The following is a 20,006-nucleotide window of genomic DNA, read 5'->3' on the forward strand; positions in this document are numbered from 1 at the left end:
AATAAAGAGTAAAAAATTAGGGCCGGGGGAGGTATCTCAGCGGTAGAATGCCCCTGGGTTCCATCCCTAGTACTGCAAAAACAAAACAAAACAAAAACACGTTTATTGCGTTTGATTACTGAAGTATATTAGAGCAAGACATTTTTTATATGATAAAAAAGGAAATTTTTTGGTATGTTGTAAGCATATTTTCTAAATTTTTCTGCCTCTGCTAATGTGCTAGATTTCAGAAATAAAGATGACTTTGGCATTTGTTAATAAAGGGTTATGTGAACAAAGTTTAATGCTGTGTTGGTATTGAAGCCTCTTCTTTTTGTCATTTCTGCACTTTTTCACAATTTCCTGCTCAGAGCTTGTTTTTGTAGCATTGACTTGAGAGCAGCTGAGCATGACGCGTCTTCTGGTCGATTCTGTGAACAAAAGAGGGTTCTTTTGAGTTAACTGATTTTACAGCAGTAGTTGCTTTCTGTGTCTTGTTACTGTTTTCTTTATATTAGGCAAATACTGAAGTTAGTGTTCAGAGAAAAGAATTATTCTGTAAAATTGTGGGTACCTATCATTTCTCAGCAATCAGAGTAGGTGTAGCACGCCTCACGGTCACTGATCCTGTGCCGCGGCTGTGAGCGTCCTCTGCATGGCTCCTTTCAGTGAGTCCTGTCGGGTAGAGTGCTCCTCAGCAGGTCTTTACTTGGCAAAATGTCCTCCAGGGAGGGCCTCATTTCTACTTGGTGGAGAAAGTTGTGGTCTGAGATTCCGTTACGTACACCTCATACCTTCCGAAAGTAAACGTCTAGTAAATTGCCTCTCTCTGCCATTCAGTATAGAGAACAGTGCCTCTGAATTAGCAACACCTTCCTCCAAATATCTGCTAAACGATAATTTGTTTCAGTGCTTTTGACATAGATCAGAATGACACTTGGTGTCTCAGGAAGCTCTTACTTACTTTGAAGAGTCCCGATTTTTTGTAGCAAATAATAGAAGATTACCATTTTCCCAAGACACAACTCAGAAAATTCTCTTGCTGAATCCTCTGACATTTCACCCAGTAGCACTTTTACTCTCTTGATTGTGATGACTTAATACTATCCATGTGTGCACATGCACACACGTGCACACACACCACACACACACAGTAATTTGTGAGCACCAATAGCATAGACTCTACCTACATTTCCTCTTGTTTCAGAACACTTTATTGAACAGATTTAGTGTGTTCATTGATGAGATAAACCAATGAGCTCTAAAATAGAAGGATAACATGTAATTGATTTTTGTTCTGAAAAAAAAATTGGAATATACAGAAAGCACAAAGAAAAACCTTTTCTAATTTTAATATTCAGTGAACTACCATTAACATCTTTTTTTTGTGTGTGTGTGGTACTGGGGTGGAACCCAGAGGCTTTCTACCTCCGGGCTATACTCCCAGACCTATTTTATATTTTATTTGGAAACAGGGTCTCACTAAGTTGCTGAGAGCCTCACTAAGAAGCTGAGGCTGGCTTTGAACCCGTGCGATCCTCCTGTCTCAGCCTCCCAGGTGCAGGGATTACAAGCGTGCGCCACCACGCCCGGCTACCATTAACATCTTATGCACCCTCACACATATGGAAGTCTTTCCATATTTGGGTTCTGATATATGTACTACATTTAAGCTTGCTTTTTTATCTCTTCATATTTTTAAATTTTTTGTGGTAATGGGAATTGAATACAAGTGCTTTCTACCACTGAGCTACACCGTCAGCCTTTATACCACTTTTAATTTTTTTTGTGTGTATGTGTGATATTAGAGATTGAACCAAGGGGGATTCTACCTCCAGGCTATATCCTCAACCCTATTTTTTCTTTTTTCTTTTTTTGTGGTACTGAGATGGAACTCAGGAGCATTCTACCTCTTGAGCCACACCCCAGCTCTATTTTTCATTCTTTATTTTGAAACAGTCTCACTGAGTTGCAAAGGGCCTCATTAAGTAGCTGAGGCTATGTTGGAATTGTGATCCTCCTGTCTCAGTCTCCCAAATGCTGGGATTACAGGCATGCGCCACCATGCCCAGCTTATTTATTTATTTACTTATTTACTATTTATTTATTTATTTATTTATTTATTTATTTATTTATTTATGTGGTACTGGGGGTGGAACACAGGAGCATTCTACCTCAGGTACAAGCCCAGCCCTATTTTTTTTTTTTTTTTGAGTGGTACTGGGGTTCCTGGAAACCCTTCTACCTCTGGGCGACACTCCCAGACCTATTTTATATTTTTAATTGGAAACAGGGTCTCTTAAGCCAGCAAGGCTGGCTTCGAACCTGCGCGATCCTCGTGTCTCTACCTCCCAAGCTTGGGGATTACCAGCGTGTGCCACCACACCCGACTATTCTTTATTTTTAAACAGGGTCTCACTGAATTGCAAAGGGCCTCACTACATAGTAGATGAGGCTGTTCTGGAACAAGGATCCTCCTGTCTCAGCCTCCCAAATGCTGGGATTATAAGTGTGCGCCACCATACCCAGCTTGCTTTATTTATTTATTTATTTATTTATTTATTTATTTATTTATTTTTGCAGTACTGGGGATGGTACCCAGGAGCATTCTACCTCCGAGCTACAATCCCAGCCCTGTTTTTTATTCTTTATTTTGAAACAGGGTCTCACTGAGTTGCAACGATACTCACTACTTAGTAGCTGAGGCTGTTTTTTTTTTTTTTGTTGTTGTTGTTTGTTTTTTGTTTTTTGTGGTACTGGGGTTCCTGGAAGCCCTTCTACCTCCGGGCTATACTCCCAGACCTATTTTTTTACTTTTTTATTTTGAAACAGGGTCTCTTAAGCCAGCGTGGCTGGCTTTGAACCTGCCGATCCTCCTGTCTCTGCCTCCCAAGCACGGGGATTACAAGCGTGCGCCACCATGCTTGGCTCAACTGTTTAAATAAATTGTTTTCACACCAAATCAGCCAGGAGAGAGAACTGGATAAAAACCTCTTAGGAAGCCTTGTCTTCTTTCTTCGTGGCCTTGTGCCTTGCTGGTCTGGTCATTTGAGGTTGCCTTGATTAAGCCCAAATGACTTTATGCTGCTTATGTGTACTTTTGGTTCCTAATAGGGAAAAGTAACTATGCCCAGTGTTTTATTGTTGTTTGTTTTCCTTCACTGCCCTCTTTGCAACTCTCAAGAGATGTTTTGGAGTTCATTTAAAAAGTCCATGGGAGCCGGGCGAGGTGGCACACGCTTGTAATCCCAGCATTCGGGAAACTGAGACAGGAGGATCACTGTTCGTGGACAGCCTCAGCTACTTAGTGAGGCCCTCTGCAACTCAATGAGACCCTGTTTCAAAATAAAGAATAAAAAATAGTAGGTTGGAGGTAGAATGCCCGCCCATCCCCAAACCTGCAATAAATAAATAAATAAATAAATAAATAAATAAAGTCCATGACTAGTTGGGGTGGGGCTGCACACTTGCTGCACACTTGTAATCCTAGTACTTGGGAGGCCGAGACAGGAAGATTGCAGGTTCACAGCCAGCTGCAGCAACTTAGTGAGGCCCTGTTTCCAAATAAAAATAATCTCTCTCTCTCTCTCTCTCTCTCTCTCTCTCTCCCTCCCTCCCTCCCTCCCTCCCTCCCTCCCTCTCTCCCTCTCTCCCTCTCTCCCTCTCCCCCTCTCCCTCTCCCTCCCTCCCTCCCTCTCTCTCCCCCTCTCTCCCCCTCTCTCTCCCTCTCTCTCCCTCCCTCCTCTCTCTTCTCTCTTCTCTCTTCTCTCTCCCTCCCTCCTCTCTCTGTAGTGATATTATTGTACTGACAGCTTTTGTCAGTTACCCAGCGAGGTGTGAAGCCCAGTGGGAACTGGCAATGTCTGGAGAGCAGTTACCTCCTGCCTTAGGCACAGCAGGCGCTCAGGGATTAAAGTTTTGCTTTTTCAAGGAGTCTACATTATAACAGGCTAAGACTGTCCTTGGTTATATTGTTTAGGGATCAAAGGCTATGTACATTTTATTGGCAGGATAAGAAATAGGAAATCAAGTTTTCTAGTATCTATAGGAAATTATAGTGTATGTGTGTCCATGTCTGTGTGTGTGTGTCCATGTCTGTGTGTGTGTCCATGTCTGTGTTACTGGGGGCTGAACTTTGAACGTGGGCTTTCTACCTCCCAGCCATACCCCCCAGCCCTATTTTATTTTTATTTTGAAACAATGTTTTTGCTGAGAGTGTCAGTATTGCAGAGGCTGCCCTCCAGCCTGAGGACTGGGATTATAATCATGTGGTGCCACACTTGGCTCCTATTTTATTTTTACTATGAAGCATGGTCTTTCCAGGTTGCTGAGGCTGGCGGTGGACCTGCGGTCCTCCTTCCTCAGTGTCCTGTGCACTAAGACTGTAGGTGCGCACTGCCGTGCCCAGCTGGGAGTTGCTTAGCAGACAGGTTTCAAGGCCGCCATGGGTTCGGTGCGTTTTTAGGCTTGTCTTGGGTATACATAAACCAAGTATGATGAGTTAGGAAAGCACTGAGGAGGGGCGTCCAGGTGCAGGGGTGCAGGGAGTTGGGAAAGGGCTGAGGGCCCTTTGTTTCCTAGCAGAGCTGGAAGAGGCAGCAGTGAGGAAGCGATCTGACTACACCGACTGTCTCCCCAGACGTCGTTCTGCTCTGATGTCAGGTTCCTTTCATCGTGGGTAAATTCGTGGAGGCAAAACGGGTGAAGGAAAACAAAAACCTTTGCTTTTTAAATTGCCTTTTATTGGGGAAAACACCGTGATTAATAATTAACAAAACACACTTAAGCTGTGCCAGGCCCACGTAGGCACTTACAGATCTTAATGTAGCCAATCTTCTGGATAAGGGTTCTTTAATTTTCCTTATTTCACAGGAAAGCAGAGTGGCAAGGAGGCGCTGGTTCACTGGCCTGGCTCTCACCTAGCTGGGACCAGAGAACCGGGAAATGGACTCGCAGTCAGCGCCTCTCCATGTAGTTGTTTTACTGTATGGTGTCATAATACTGAATGCTTGTGTTTAATGTAAATTTTTCTGTTAGGTTAAGATTTCTTTTGGGGTCTCTTTCTGTGTGTCTCTCTGTCACTCTGTCTCTCGTCTCTCTGTCTCCCTCCCTCTGTTCCTCCCCCCCTTTTGGGTGGTACTGGGGATTGAAGCCAGGAGCATTCTACCCCTAAGCCATACCCCAAGACCTGCTTTATTTACTTTTTATTTAGAAGCTACACCTGCAATCCTCCTGTCTCACCCTCCCGTTTTCTGAGGTTATGAGTGAGTGCCACTATACTTGGTTTGGTATCTATTTTTTATGGAGGGAAATTATTACATAAGAGTGAGGGGATATAATTACTAGTTCAGAAGTCTTTGGGCCATTGAGATGGAATGAGAGCTCGGCCTTCCCGATTAGTCATTAGAAGTTCCTGGAGATCGAACCCCAGGATGTTCTACTACTAAGCTACACCCCAGCCTTATTTATTTGTTTACTTACTTACTGTTTTGTGTGTGGTATTGGGGATTGAACCTAGGAACATTCTACTTCCGAGCTAATCCCCCAGCCTTTTTAAAACATAATTTATCTTGAAGCAAGGTCTTCTTAGGGTGCTGCGAGTCTCACTACATCTCTGAGGCTGTCCTCTAGCCTGTGACTCCTGGCTCAGCCTTCCAAGTCCTGGGATTACAAGCGTGTATCACCGTGCTTGGCTTCATTTTTTATTTTGAAAGAGGGATTAGTAAGTTGCTGAGGCTGGTCTCAAATTTGTGATCTACCTGTCTCAGCCTCCCAAGAACTGGAACGGCAGGCATGTGCCACTGCGCTGGCATCACTTCCCTTTACAGTCATTGGAAATTTACTTATCAAGAGTTGAATACATATGAAAGCTAGCATATTGTGTCAGTGACCGTACTATGGCAATGGAGAACTGATGGTTCTTTTGTCCAGATCTGCATTATGACATTATGCTTGGTACCATTTTATTCTATTTCCCGAAATACCTTACTGTGAGGGCGGGAGCTGTGTGTGAGTCTTGTTTGGTGCTGGAGCTTATTCTGCTTCTGAGCTGCACCTCCAGCCCTGTATGTAGTGTTTGTTTTGAAACGGGGTCTCACTAGGCTGCTGAAAGGCTCACTCACTTGCCGAGCCTGGTCTCCATCTGTGAGCCTCCTTTCTCAGCCTTCCGCCTACTAGGATTTGTCTATGGATTTTTGTTTTATGATTTTGAAATAAAAAGGTACACACCATTTTTTATTGTGTGCCATTTTTCCTAGTTTTTCAAAGGGATTTTGGAAGAGGAAGGCTGTACTGAAGATATCACTGGGATTTTTTTAAGGAGCCCCAGTGCCTTGTGTGAAAAGTTAATACAAAGTTACAGTGTTGCCACGCTGATATGTTAATTATAGTCTTAGACGAAGTCTTAGTAGTTTGCCGACAACAGTATAATTACTACATTAGAGACTTTGAGATATTAGATAAACAAATTATCCTAGAGAACAAGAGGGCTCTTACGTGCAGGTCTTGTTTGACCGCCGTGTTTTCTCTACTCAGCGGTGCGGACACCGTCTCTGCACCTTTGTGCCAAGGAAATGCTTTGAGATAGGCAAGGTGAAGAGCTTACTGAGGAGGTCAACAGACTTCTTGAGGCTAGTGTGTGCGTGTGTGTGTGTGTGTGTGTGTGCGTGTGTGTGCGTGCGTGCGTGTGCGTGCGTGCGTGCGTGTGTGTGTGTGTGGCACTGGGGTTGGAGCCCAGGGGCTTTCTACTGCCAGGCTACACTCCCAGACCTATTTTCTATTTTATTTGGAAACAGGGTCTCACTGAGTTGCTGAGAGCCTCACTAAGGTTCTGAGGCTGGCTCCGAACCTGTGATCCTCCTGTCTCAGCCTCCCGAGCGCGGGGATGACAAGCGTGCGCCAGCACACCCAGCTAAGGCTAATTAAAAAAAATTTTTTTTATGGTACTAGGGGGTGGAACCCAGGGGCTTTCTACCTCTGGGCTACATCCCCAGCCCTATTTTTTTAAATATATAATTTATTTGGAAACAGGGTCTCACTAAGTTGCTGAGAGCCTCACTAAGTAGCTGAGGCTGGCTTTGAACCTGTGTGATCCTCCTGTCTCAGCCTCCTAAGCGCTGCCCGGCAAGGCTAATAATTTTGACTTGAAGCAACTCTGAGAGAAAGCATAGGTCATTATGGTTTATCAGTAAACCAAGGCCTTTGAAACAAAATGTGACCATCATTTTAAAGGCATTTATGAGTTTTGTGTCTTCAAGTCAGCCTGCACAGTAAGGACTCTCCTGTTCTTGGTTCTCCTAAGGTGACGCATGTCGGCTCCGGCAGGAGGCTGACAAGTTAGTATCCAAGGGGAAGATGCGGAAGTTCTGTGGAGAGGATGAATGAGAGGTCATCCTCCCTTGGACTTGGGAAACAGCGCTCTCAGGCCTTACGTGCCGTGGCAGCCTGTCATAGTTATGAAGGGGAGGACTCAGGAAAGCAGCCTGTAATCCAGACCAGATCTCGATGGTTACTGGAGTGCGGAGGAGTAGAGCAAAGGCAATGGGGAAATGAAAGGTCAGCCTGAACAAGACTCACTCCATGGGGAGTCTCGATGTGATTATAATAATGGTCATCATTGTAGTAATGACAGAACGCAGCTTGGCTGCCGCCTCCAGGCTAGTCTCCTGGCCATCCATATCCCATGCCTTCTTTTTTTTTATGTTTTTATTGGTGCAGTGTAGTTGTACATCTTAATGGAGTACAAGATGGTGGAGGCACGTATGCACAAGCATCACTCAGCCCTTCCCCAGTCCCTCCCCATCCCGTTGCCCTCCCTCCTTCTCATTAGGCTTAGTGGCTGGCTGATCCACGCCCTCCTTGGTGTGTGTGTGCCGGGTATAGCCTCCTCCGCACTCCAGCGAGGAGGCACTGCAGTCATTCATCCAAGGTGAGAGGTGCTGCTGTGGACATGGTTGATGGTGCTGGTGAGAAGCTGTGGGCTGATTGCGGTTCTTGAAAGTACTTGAAAGTGCAGCTGACGGGGTAGATCAGATATGAAGGATGAGAGAAGAAATTTCAAGTGACTCCAAGATCGTCAGCGAAAAGCTGGTCACAGAGTGGGCCCAGCTGCAGTCCACTGGTGTCTAGAGAAACCTCAATTTGAGAGGAGGTTTCAGATGCAGAAGTATAAAAGGGACCTTTCAAAGCCAGCCGCGCTGGCTTAAGAGACCCTGTTTCCAAATAAAATATAAAATAGGTCTGGGAGTGTAGCCTGGAGGTAGAAGGGTTCCATCCCTAGTACCAACAAAAAACAAAACAAAAAAAGGACCTCGACAAGAGGCACAAGAAGGTGGTTTTGTTTTAATTAATTAATTTTGTGGTCCTGGGGATGAAACCATAGAGGCGTTCTCTTTTCAGGCTATATCCCTAGCCCTACTTCAGTTTTTATTTGAAAACAGGATCTTGCTAAGTTGCTGAGAACCTCACTAGGTTGCTGATGCTGGCTTTGAACCTGCAGTCCTCATGTCTCAGCCTCCCACATACTGAGATCACAGGCATGTGCTATCAGGCACATTAAGAAGGTTGTTTTATAGGAAATAAAGCAATACACATTCTATAGTGCTTTAAATAGAGTTATATTTTGACTCCAGTCTTAAAAATTATGATTGGGTAGCTGGGTATAGTGGCGCACGCTTATAATCCCAGCATTCGGGAGGCTAAGACTGTAGGATCACGGTTTGCGGACAGCCTTAGCTGTTTAGTGAGGCTCTCCACAACTTAGTAAGACCCTGTTTCAAAAATAAAGAATAAAAAATAGGTCAGGGGTGTAGCTCGGAGGTCAAATGTCCCTGGGTTCTATCCCCAGACTCACATGCAAAAAAAAAAAAAAAAATATGATTGGAGTCCATTCCTTGGACAAGTAGTGATTAGTCCTACACAAAGTTTGTGTGATAACACTTGACCCTGGGAATGGGCGCTGTTTTGTAACAGCTTGTATTTACATTGGTGAAAATATGGTTTACATGTTGAGTGTATTCATTAATCACTATAATCCTAATCTTATGTGCATGATTTCTGAGAAGCAAATTAGAAGCCTTATACACTATATTTTAACTCAGTTGACCTTGATACATGAACCATTATGTTAATCATTACCTACCTTTTTTTTTTTTTTTTTTTTTTTTGCAGAACTGGGGATCAAACCCAGGAGCTTTTATCTCTGAGCTACACCCTCAGACTTATTTATTTATTTATTTATTTATTCATTTATTTATTTATTTTTGGCGGTACTGGGGATGGACCTCAGGGGCATTCTACCTCCAAGCTACACCCCCAGCCCTATTTTTTTTCTTTATTTTTGAAACAGGGTCTCACTGAGTTGCAAAGAGCCTCACTAAGCAGATGAGGCTGGCTGTGAACTGCAGTCCTCCTGTCTCAGCTCCCAAATGCTGGGATTACAAGTGTGCACCACTATGCCCGGCTTGTTTTTATATTTTTATTAGGATATATGTTATATATTCAAGATAACATAATATATAGCTAAATATAAAAAAAACCTAAAATAACTTAGGATGTAAGCCAGGCATGGATGCACACTCGTGTAATTCTAGTACGTGGGAGGATGAGACAGGAGATTTGTAGGTTCGTGGCCAGTATCAGCAATTTTTGACACTCTTTCAAAATAAAAAAAAGCCTGGGGGTGCAGCTCAGAGGCAGAACGCCACTGTGCTATTCACTAGGGAACTGGCCTCTTCTTTTCTTCTTCCCTGGTTGTCTGGAGCTTGAATCCCAGGGCTTTGCATATTTTAGGCAAGTACTCCACTATATGTATTCTCTAACATATAAAGAGGCTTTACTTTTTTTTTTTTTTAACGGAACTGGGGATGAACTCATGGGCATTTTACCTTTGAGCTCCACTCCCAGCCCTATTTTTTATTCTTTATTTTGAAACAGGGTCTCACTGAGTTGCAAAAGACTTCACTAAGCCGGGCGTGGTAGCGCACAGTTGTATGGTTCATGGTTTACAGATAGCTTTAGCTACTACTAAGTGAGGTCCTGTTTCAAAATAAAGAATAGAAAATAGGGCTGGGGTGTAGCTTGGAGGTAGAGTGCCCCTGGCTTCCATCCCCAGTACTGCAGACAAACAAACCAAAGGCCTCACTGAGCAGCCGAGGCTGTCCACAAACCTGGATCCTCCTGTCTCTGCCTCCCGAACGCGGGGATTACAAGCGTGCACCATCAAGCCCAGCCTGGTTTTAGACATTTTATTTATTCGTTATTTTTTTTTTTTTTTTGGTCATACTGGGGGTGGTACCCAGAGGCTTTTCTACCTCCAGGCTATACTCCTAGACCATTTATATTTTATTTGGAAACAGGGTCTCATTAAGTTGCTGAGAGCCTCACTAAGTAGCTGAGGCTGGCTTTGAACCTGTGCGATCCTCCTGTCTCAGCCTCCCAGGCGCGGGGGATTACAAGCGTGCACCACCACGTCTAGCTAGAAATTTTATTTTTATTTTGCATTTATGTTAAAAAGGTATTTGTTGTTGATAGAAGCTATTATTTAGCTGGGCATGGTGGTGCACGCTTGTAATCCCCACGCTTGGGAGGCGGAGATAGGAGGATCGCACAGATTGGAAGCCAGCCTCGCTGGTTTAAGAGACCCTGTTTCCAAATAAAAAATATAAAAATAGGTCTGGGAGTGTAGCCCGGAAGTAGAAGGGTTCCATCCCCAGTACTACTACTACTAAAAAAAAAAAAGAAGCATCTATTATTTAAAAAGTAGGTCAGTTACTGATAGTACATACCTATAATCCCAGCATTGGGCAGCTGAGACAGGAGGATTGCTGGTTAAATTATAGCAATGTAGCAAGACCCAGTAACCTAGTGAGACCCTCATTTCAAAACAAAAAATAAAATAGGGCTGAGAATGTAGCTAAGAGGTAGAATGCCCCTGGGCTCAATTCCCAGTACCACAATAAAGAAAGAGAAAGAGGGAAAGAGAAAAAGAAAGATGGATTGGAGGTGAGTATAGGGGCATATACTTATAATCTCAGTACTTGGGAGGCCGAGGCAGAAGGATCGCTGGTTGAAGGCCAGTCTTAGCAATTTAATGAGACCTTGTTTCAAAATAAAAATTAAAACAGGACTAGAGGCCGGGCTTGGTGGCGCACACTTGTAATCTTAGCATTTTGGAGGCTGGGGCAGGAGGATTCCAGTTCGTGGCCATCCTCAGATACTTAGGCCCTTTGCAGCGCAGTGAGACCCTGTTTCAAAATAAAGAATAAAAAAAAAAAGGTTTGGGGTATAGTTCAGGGGCACTATACTATCCCCAGTACTGGGGGGAAAAAACCCACAGGACTGGAGATACAGCTCAGAGGTAGACTATCCCTGTTTTTAATCCCTAGTACTAAATAAATGGAATAAAAAGTAAAAAAATTAAAAGTAGATTGGTTTTAAAGCTCTAAGTTAGGAAAATGTATTAGTGTCAGAAGATTCAAAGATTTGAGAGCATGGTGTGGTGGCTCAGAGGTGGAGTGCCCCTGGGCTCAGTACCCAGTACCAGCGACTGAATGAATGAATGAGTAAGTGAGTGAATGAATGATCCCGGGGAAAGGAGTGCTGAGGAAAATGGGAAAGGTGCCATCGAAACTGGAAAAGTTAGTGTCATTGAGTTTCTTTTTCTTTTTCCTTTTCTAGTGAAAAGACAACTGCGGTGTAGGCCCTGAGTCCTTTCTCAGGTTATTTTGGTAAAATCGGTAGCAAAGGCTCAATAATATATGACTTAAAAGTTTATAACAAGTTTCCTGGCGATCAGAAGGTGGTGTTGAGTGGTGAAGGCCACGGCAGAGCGCACCCGTGTCTCCCCAGAGCTGCTGCTGCCCGCCACCGAGACCCCGTGCCTGGCTCATGCATTGGGGCGCTACTGTCTGCCTTGTTGGTAGAATTTGTGTAGTGTCAAATCCTTATCAATGGACAGAGGGTTTTAATAAGCCTCTATGGTTTAGGTTTGGGAGGGTAGCCAAATACATATAAATGTATATCCATACATTTGCATAGAAACGCCTATATTTTTGCCTTTGCAATCAATTACTAGATAGAGAATAAGTGTTCAAATGTTGGTGTCTTACTTAAAACTGTTAGCCCTGAGCCAGGTATGGTGGTTCACACTTGTAATCCCAGTACTTGGGAGGCTGAGACAGAAAGATCACAGGCTCAAGGACAGGCAAGTAGTGAGCTGATCTTCAACCTAGGGAGGCCATATTTCAAAATAAAAACAAAGCCGGGCATGGTGGCGCGGGCTTGTCATCCTAGCGCTCGGGAGGCTGAGGCCGGAGGATCGCAGTTCACAGACAGCCTCAGCTACTTAGTGAGGCCCTTTGCAACTCAGTGAGACCCTGTTTTAAATAAAGAAAAAAAAATTAGGGTAAATAGGGTATGGGGTGTAATGCCCCTACCCTATCAGAGGTCAAATGCCCCTGGGTTCCATCCCCAAACCCGCAAAAATAAATAAGTAAAAGAATAATAAACAAAAAGCACCAAAGTATAAAATAGGTCTGGGAGTATAGCCTGGAGGTACAAAGCCTCTGGGTTCCACCCCAGTACCACCACACAAAAAAAAAAAAAAAAAAAAGGACTAAGGCTGTAGGTCAGAGGTAGAATGCTCCTGAGTTCAATCTCCAGTATCACACACAAAAAAAAGTTAAAAAATCTTTTATGTTGTTCCTTTTGGTTAGAAGTACGCTTCCTTGCTTAGGTTACCATTTGTGTGCAGAGAGATATTCTGGAACCACAGCCCCATGGCACACGATGATGTTAGTGTGAGCCTTAATAACACCCTGTCAGCATTTAAGCCTGGAACATAAATGTGTGGCTGTACCCGGTGGAATCCAGCAGTGAGAACAGCACCATAGCAACTGTTGCTATTTGTGTCTCGAGCAGCAGCTGCTGGAGACAGATTTATTTTTTAATCCTGATCTCACTGATAGCCTGGGATGTGTCCCTGCCTTATAGAAGCGGATTGGTGGAGATGGCCATTCTTCTACAAGATTTCATGACCACATGTTAGGAAGATTCTGTTCCATGTGAAATATGAGGAGCTAAAGCTTTGTGTGTATGAAACAGGAAGAGATTAAACTATAGCATTCCACGCCTCAGAAGCAGAGTGGCTGGATTGATTGCATGAGAAATCACTTCTATTTTGGGCAGTGAGACTTCATGGTTTTCAGTCAAAAAGTAATTTTGCTGTTTATAACAGTCTGCAGATGATTTAGTAGTCCTTACTCCACGTAGCACATATATAAACATGAATATATATATATATATATATACACACAATGATTTACATATTTAGTATTGTCAACTGTGTATTTAAGAAATTAGATTATCTTTGTAACGAATGCTTCATTATCAAATGCTTTTCTGAAGTTCATAGCAAGATTTTTTTTTTTTTTTTTTTTTTTTTTTTTGGTGGTACTGGGATTCCTGGAAGCCCTTCTTCCTCCAGGCTACACTCCCAGACCTATTTTATATTTTTGAAACAGGGTCTCTTACGCCAGCGCGGCTGGCTTCGAACCTGCGCGATCCTCCTGTCTCTGCCTCCCAAGCGCGGGGATTACAAGCGTGCGCCACCACGCCCGGCTCAAGATTTTTTTTTTAACGGGTCTGGGGATAGAACCCAGAGGCATTTGACCTCCAAGCCACGCCCCCTGCCCAATTTTTTATTCTTTAATTTGAAACAGGGTCTCACTGAGTTGCAGAGGGCCTCACTAAGTAGCTGAGGCTGTCCGCGAGCCGTGATCCTCCGGTCTCAGCCTCCCAAATGCTGGGATTACAAGCGTGCGCCACCACACCCGGCTCATAGCAAGATTTTTAAAAACATTTTTCCCTCAAATTGTTGTTGGATTAATGCAATAGTTTTTTCTAAGTTCTATTTATTATGTGTTGAAATATTTTAAAGTTTATGAGATGTCTTAAAATAGTAACATGCTCCATTTCCAACTTTTGTTGTTAACTTACTTAGGATACACAATTTCAAATTATTTAGGGAGAACCTACCTATACTAGTCTTATCTGAATCTTAGTAATACCTAGTCGAATTTTTTTCTTATGTTCTGAATGTAAATTACATTTTTAACTTCTTAAATCTTGTATTATTTTTTGTGGTACTGGGATGGAACCCAGGGGCAGGCTACATCCAAACTGCACCCCTAGCTTTATTTTTTATTCTTTATTTTTGAAACAGTCTTACTGAGTTGAAATAGACCTCACTAAGTAGCTGAGCCTGTCTTCGAATTGCAATCCTCCTGTCTCAGCCTCCAGAATGCTGGGATTACAAGTGTGTGCTACCGCTCCCAGCCCAAATCTTAAATTCTTAAATCTTAAAACGTGATACATCTATTTCTTGAGTGCCCTCCTGGTATTCATTGATATATACTGACTTGGATATTGAAGGTATGATATCATATTTGAACTAAAGGGCTTACAACTGAGGTACTTAACAAAATCAAAAATTCTCATCTTTTAGGTATTATTAACCCAAAGAACCCAAAGGAAGCACCAAAGTCCTTCAGCTTCGACTATTCCTACTGGTCGCACACCTCGGTGAGTCCCCTCCCCTCCCTTTCCTGTTTGCCTTTTCCCTGATGGAGCAGGTCCAGTCCCTGTTTGGTAAGCGTGGTTTAGACTGAGTTCTTTTTCTTGTGGTATTAACATTGAACCCAGGGGAGTTCTATCTCTGAACTACACCGCCAAGGCCCTTTATTTTCTTTTTGAGGTACTGGGGTGGAACCCAGGGGCATTCTATCTCTGAGCTACACCCCCAGCCCTATTTTTTATTCTTTACTTTGAAACAGGGTCTCACTAAGTTGCTGAGAGCCTCACTAAGTAGCTGCAGCTGTCCGTCCGCAAATGAAGGTTCTCTAGCCTCAGCCCCCCCAAGTGCTGGGATTACAAGTGTGTGTCACCACCTCTGGCTTCTTTTTTTGTTTTGTTTTTAATACTTTTTCCATTGTATTTTACAGGACCAAGGATAAAACCCCAGGATTTGTGTGTGCTAGGCAGGTTCTCTGCCACTGAGCTAAATCACCAACTCCCCAGATTTTTTTTTTTTTTTTTTTTTTTTTTATTTGGAAACAGGATCTAGGTGGCTGAGGGGCTCTCGGTTGCTGAGCCTGGCTTTGAAGCTGTGATTTTCCTGTCTCAGCCTCCCATGTCCTGGAATTATAGATGTGCACCACCATGCCCAGCATGAGTTCATTTCTTTATTTCTGGTGCTGGGGGTTGAACCCAGAGGCATTCTCCCTTTGAGCTATATCCCGAGCCTGATTTTTTATTGTTTTTTGAAACAGGGTCTCACTAGGATCCTCGATCCTCCTGTCTCAACCTCCCACTTAAACCATGCCTGGCTATCAGTTTTTTTTTTGCAGTAGTACGAATTGAACCCAGGGGGATTGTACCTCCAAGCTACATCCCCAGACCCATTTTTTGAAACAGAGTCTCATTGAGTTACAAAGGCCTTGCTAAGTAGTTGAGGCTGTCCCTTATCCAGATCCTCAGGTCTCAGCTTCCTGAATGCTGGGATTACCAGCATGCGCTACCATGCCAGACCGAATTCGGTTTCTGATAGAGTGAATACTCTCTGAAGGATGAGTATTTTTTTTTTTTAGTAACGTGTTTTGGTTGATGGAAAGTTTATGCACAACACACACATATACATACATACAAAACTGCTTCAGTTTACACTGAATTTATATTGAGCCCAAGTTAGTCTGATTTAGTCATCTGTTGAAGACTTTAGTGTTTTAGGATTCTCATTATGAATATTATTGTACTTGCAGATCTTAGGAAGTGCCAGATTATAAAAATTGCTTACTATACTGTTAATTTTAAGTTCAGTTTGGAAGGAGGAGCTCAGAAGGTTGGAATGACCTCCAAGCTACACCCCTAGCCATGTATATATAATTTTTTAAAAATTTCTTTCTTTTTTTTCTTTGCAGAATTGGGGATGGAACCCAGGGGCACTCTACCTCTGAGTGACACCCTCAGCCCTACTTTTTATTCTTTATTTTAAAATGGGTCTCACTAAGTTGCAGCAGGCCTCACAAGTTGCTGAGGGTGGCCACGAACCTGCGATCCTCCTGTCTCGGCCTCCCAAGTACTGGGATTACAAGTGTGCACCACCACACTCTGCCATATATATATATATATATATATATATATATATATATATATATATATATATATATATATTAAACTAGGTCTAGTTTAATATATATATATATATATACATATATATATATATATATATATATATTAAACTAAGTTGTAGAGAATGGCCTTGTATGTGTGATCCTCTTGTTTCAGCCTCCCAAGTTACTGAGATTACAAGCTTGTGCCACCATGCCAGGCCAGGCTGGGTTTTGTTTTTATGTGACTTGCTTTGAGGAACTGCAAACATGCTGAGCCCCGGACGGTACCACGTCCGTCCCTTTCTTATTTTTTATTTACTTTATTTTATTATTATTATGTTTGGTGGTACTGGTGGTAGAATCCAGGGGCTTTCTACCTCCGGGCTATACTCCCAGACATACTTTCGATTTTATTTGGAAACAGGGTCTCACTAAGTCGCTGAGACTGGCTTCGAGCTTGTGCGATCCTCCTGTCTCAGCCTCCCAAGTGCGGGGATTACAAGCGTGCACCACCACACCTGGCTTATTTATTTATTTAATTTATTTTTTTGTGTGGTACTGGGAGTAGAAACCAGGGGAATTCTGGTGCAGGCCTGTATTCCCAGCATCTCAGGAGACTGAGGCAGGAGGATTGCAAAGTAGGACTGGTAGTATAGCTCAGAGATAGAATGTCCCTGGGTTTAATCCCCAGTTCTGCAAATAAATAAAGGAGGAGGAGGAGGAGGAGGAGGAGGAGGAGGAGGAGGAGGAGGAGGAGGAGGAGGAGGAGGAATATGTTTAAAAAAAATGTGTTTTTTTTGCCATACTAGGGATAGAACCCAGGGACATTCTACCTCTGAGCAATACCCCTAGCCTTTTTATTTTTCTTTCTTTATTTGAAACAAGATCTCATTGAGTTGCAAAGGGCTTCACTAAATAGCTGAGGCTGTCCTCCAACCACTATCCTTCTATCTCAGCCTCCCAGATGCTGGGATTACAAGAGTGTGCCACCACGCCCAAAGCCTGATTGCCGAGGAAAGGACTGTGCCAGAGGGACTGCAAACACGCTTCAAGCCAGGCCTGGTGGTGCAAGCCTGTGGTGCCAGTACTTGGGAGGGTGAGACAGGAGGATTGCAGGTTCAGAGTCAGCCTCAGCAACTGAGCTTCAACATAACAAAAATTAATAAAATTCCCCAAGGCCAGCTGGTAGCCATGCGCCCGACTCCGCAAGTAGATGAGTTGGATATCCCCCACCCCTCCTGGCAGCAGTGACCTCGATCCTGACGCACAGAATCCAGTGCTGCGATGCTGTTCCTGGAAGCACAGCGTGCTGCTCCTCACGGTGCCGCTGTGCCCCCTCATCCTGCACTGCGAGGCCACTGTTCTTCCTTGGGGGATGCACGTCATGTTTAGCATATTGCAGTGTAGGCATTTTTAAAGACCAAAGGTAGCCGAATGGTTTTTTAAATGAGTACAACTCTAGCATCCTGAGATTCCAGTTATATAAATGTATTTGTTTACCAGTAAAAAAAAATAAATAAATAAATAAGAAAAAAAAAAGAAAAAAAGAGACTGGGGGGAGGAAAAAGACTGGAGGAGTGGCCCAGCAGTAGAACACTCCTGGGTTCAGTTCCAAGTACAAAAAAAAAAAAAAGAGAGAAAGACCCTGTTTCCAAATAAAAAAGTATAAAAATAGGTCTGGGAGTGTAACCCAGAGGTAGAAGGGTTTCCAGGAACCCCAGTACCACCACCACCACCACCACCACCACACACACACACACACACACACACACACACACACACACACACACACTTGGAAGTCCTTCATGAATAGAATAGTGACACTATAGAGTGAAGGGAAACGAAACCATCATTCCAGTGTGTATGACTGGCCCGGGTGACTCAGAGTGAGAGTGTGTGTTTGTATTGGGCTGGGGTTGTGGAAACCACGAGTAGGGGGATTTAAAAATATATATTACATGTTAGGAGTTTATTCCGATTCCAAACACTTTTGTTTGTTATGGAAGCAGATAATGTAGAACTGAAAATGAATGAAATGCCATTTTTTCCTCTCAATCTATACAGCCTGAAGACCCCTGTTTTGCATCGCAGAATCGTGTATACAATGACATTGGGAAGGAAATGCTTTTACATGCCTTTGAAGGCTATAATGTCTGTATTTTCGCCTACGGGCAGACCGGTGCTGGGAAATCTTATACAATGATGGGTAAACAAGAAGAAAGCCAGGCTGGCATCATTCCACAGGTAAAATAGAAAAGCAGAAAATGACTTGTAAAATTGCTTTAAGAAGTTATTTTTATTTGGCAAATATGTATTCGAGGCCTGTGATGCAAGACACAGGTGAAGAGCTTGCTTTTCCTCAGAGGAGCTTACAGTTGAGTGGAAAGGACAGACTATGTGTACATGTTTGTTTTTAAAGATTAATATCCTAGGAAGGTCTTAACTATATCTTCAATGCTATATTATCTTGTCCTTTCAAAAATGTTACTATCAGGCCAGGCGTGGTGGTGCACGCATGTAATCCCAGCATTCGGGAGGCTGAGACAGGAGGCTCGCAGTTCGTGGACAACTTCAGCTACTAATTAGTGAGGCCCTTTGCAACTCAGTGAGACCCTGTTTCAAACATTAAAAGGGCTAAAAAATAGAGCTGGGGTTGTAGCTCGGAGGTAGAATGCCCCTGGGTTCCATCCCCAGTACCGCACACACAAAAATGTTACTATCATCTTAAAGCTCTTCTGAAAGCTGAGTCGTGGTGGCGCATGCCTGCAATCCCCATACTTGGAAAGCTGGGACAGGAGGGATTATAGCTTTGTGGCCATCCTCAGCTACTTAGGCTGCCTGCAGCTTAATAAGACTGTATCAAAATAAAGAATTAAAAAAAAAATAAAAGGCTGGGGGTATATGTCGGAGGTAGAATTTCCCTGGGTTCAATTCCCAGTGCCATATAAAAAGAAGGAAAAAACCCCAAAAACTCTTCTGTATCCTGGGGACACCCAGTGAATCTTAATCTCATTTTTCAAATTTCAAATTCTATATATAGTTCATCACTAATGGATGTGATTTTTGTTTGTTTCTTGTGGTGTTGGAGATTGAACGCAGGGACATTCTACCTCCAAGCTATATTTCCAGCCATATTATATATTATATATTATGTATATATATGTGGTACTGGGGTTCCTGGAAACCCTTCTACCTCTGGGCTAAACTCCCAGACCTATTTTATATTTTTATTTGGAAACAGGGTCCCTTAAACCAGCGAGGCTGGCTTCAAACCCGCGTGATCCTCCTGTCTCCGCCTCCCGAGCGCAGGGATTACAAGCGTGCACCACGAAGCCCGGCCCTATTTTATAGTTTGTTTGGAAACAGGGTCTCTTAAGCCAGCTGAGGCTGCCTTTGAACCTGCACGATCCTCCTGTCTCAGCCTCCCAAGCGCGGGGATTACAAGTGTGTGCTGTCATGCCTGGCTTCTATTTTTTGCATATTTGGGAAAGCATCTCATTTTTTATTTTTTTTGTGATATTTCCCTGTGGATACCGCACCGCTGGCTCGGATCCCAGCTTCAAAGGCCCCTGCAGTGGCTTCGCCACATGGCAGGCTCCAATCCCGGCCTCGCAGGCCCTGGCACCGGCCTCGTGGCACAGCAGGCCAGCATTATTTTTTTATTTTTTTTATTTTTTTTTGCGGGTCTGGGGATGGAACCCAGGGGCATTTGACCTCCAAGCTACATCCCCTGCCCTATTTCTTATTCTTTATTTTGAAACCGGGTCTCACTGAGTTGCAAAGGGCCTCACTAAGTAGCTGAGGCTGTCTGCGAACCACGATCCTCCGGTCTCAGCCTCCCAAATACTGGGATTACAAGCA

At 43.5% G+C, this 20,006-nt stretch overlaps 1 protein-coding gene across 3 annotated transcripts in view; it reads left to right on the forward strand.

The window, feature by feature from the left end:
• The window catches only part of KIF1B (kinesin family member 1B), a gene marked incomplete at both ends in the record, with an annotated part of 150,533 nt that overhangs the window by 5,900 nt on the left and 124,627 nt on the right, over positions 1 to 20,006 (forward strand). For all 3 annotated transcript variants that reach the window (XM_080692231.1, XM_080692232.1, XM_080692233.1), the window contains 2 exons: positions 14,483 to 14,559; positions 18,210 to 18,389. In XM_080692231.1, the coding sequence (XP_080548357.1) occupies positions 14,483 to 14,559; positions 18,210 to 18,389 (257 nt within the window). The remainder of the gene's footprint in view (positions 1 to 14,482; positions 14,560 to 18,209; positions 18,390 to 20,006) is intronic.

The sequence above is a fragment of the Muscardinus avellanarius genome, assembly GCF_963383645.1.
Source record: "Muscardinus avellanarius genome assembly, chromosome: 3".
Taxonomy (NCBI): Eukaryota; Metazoa; Chordata; class Mammalia; order Rodentia; family Gliridae; genus Muscardinus; species Muscardinus avellanarius.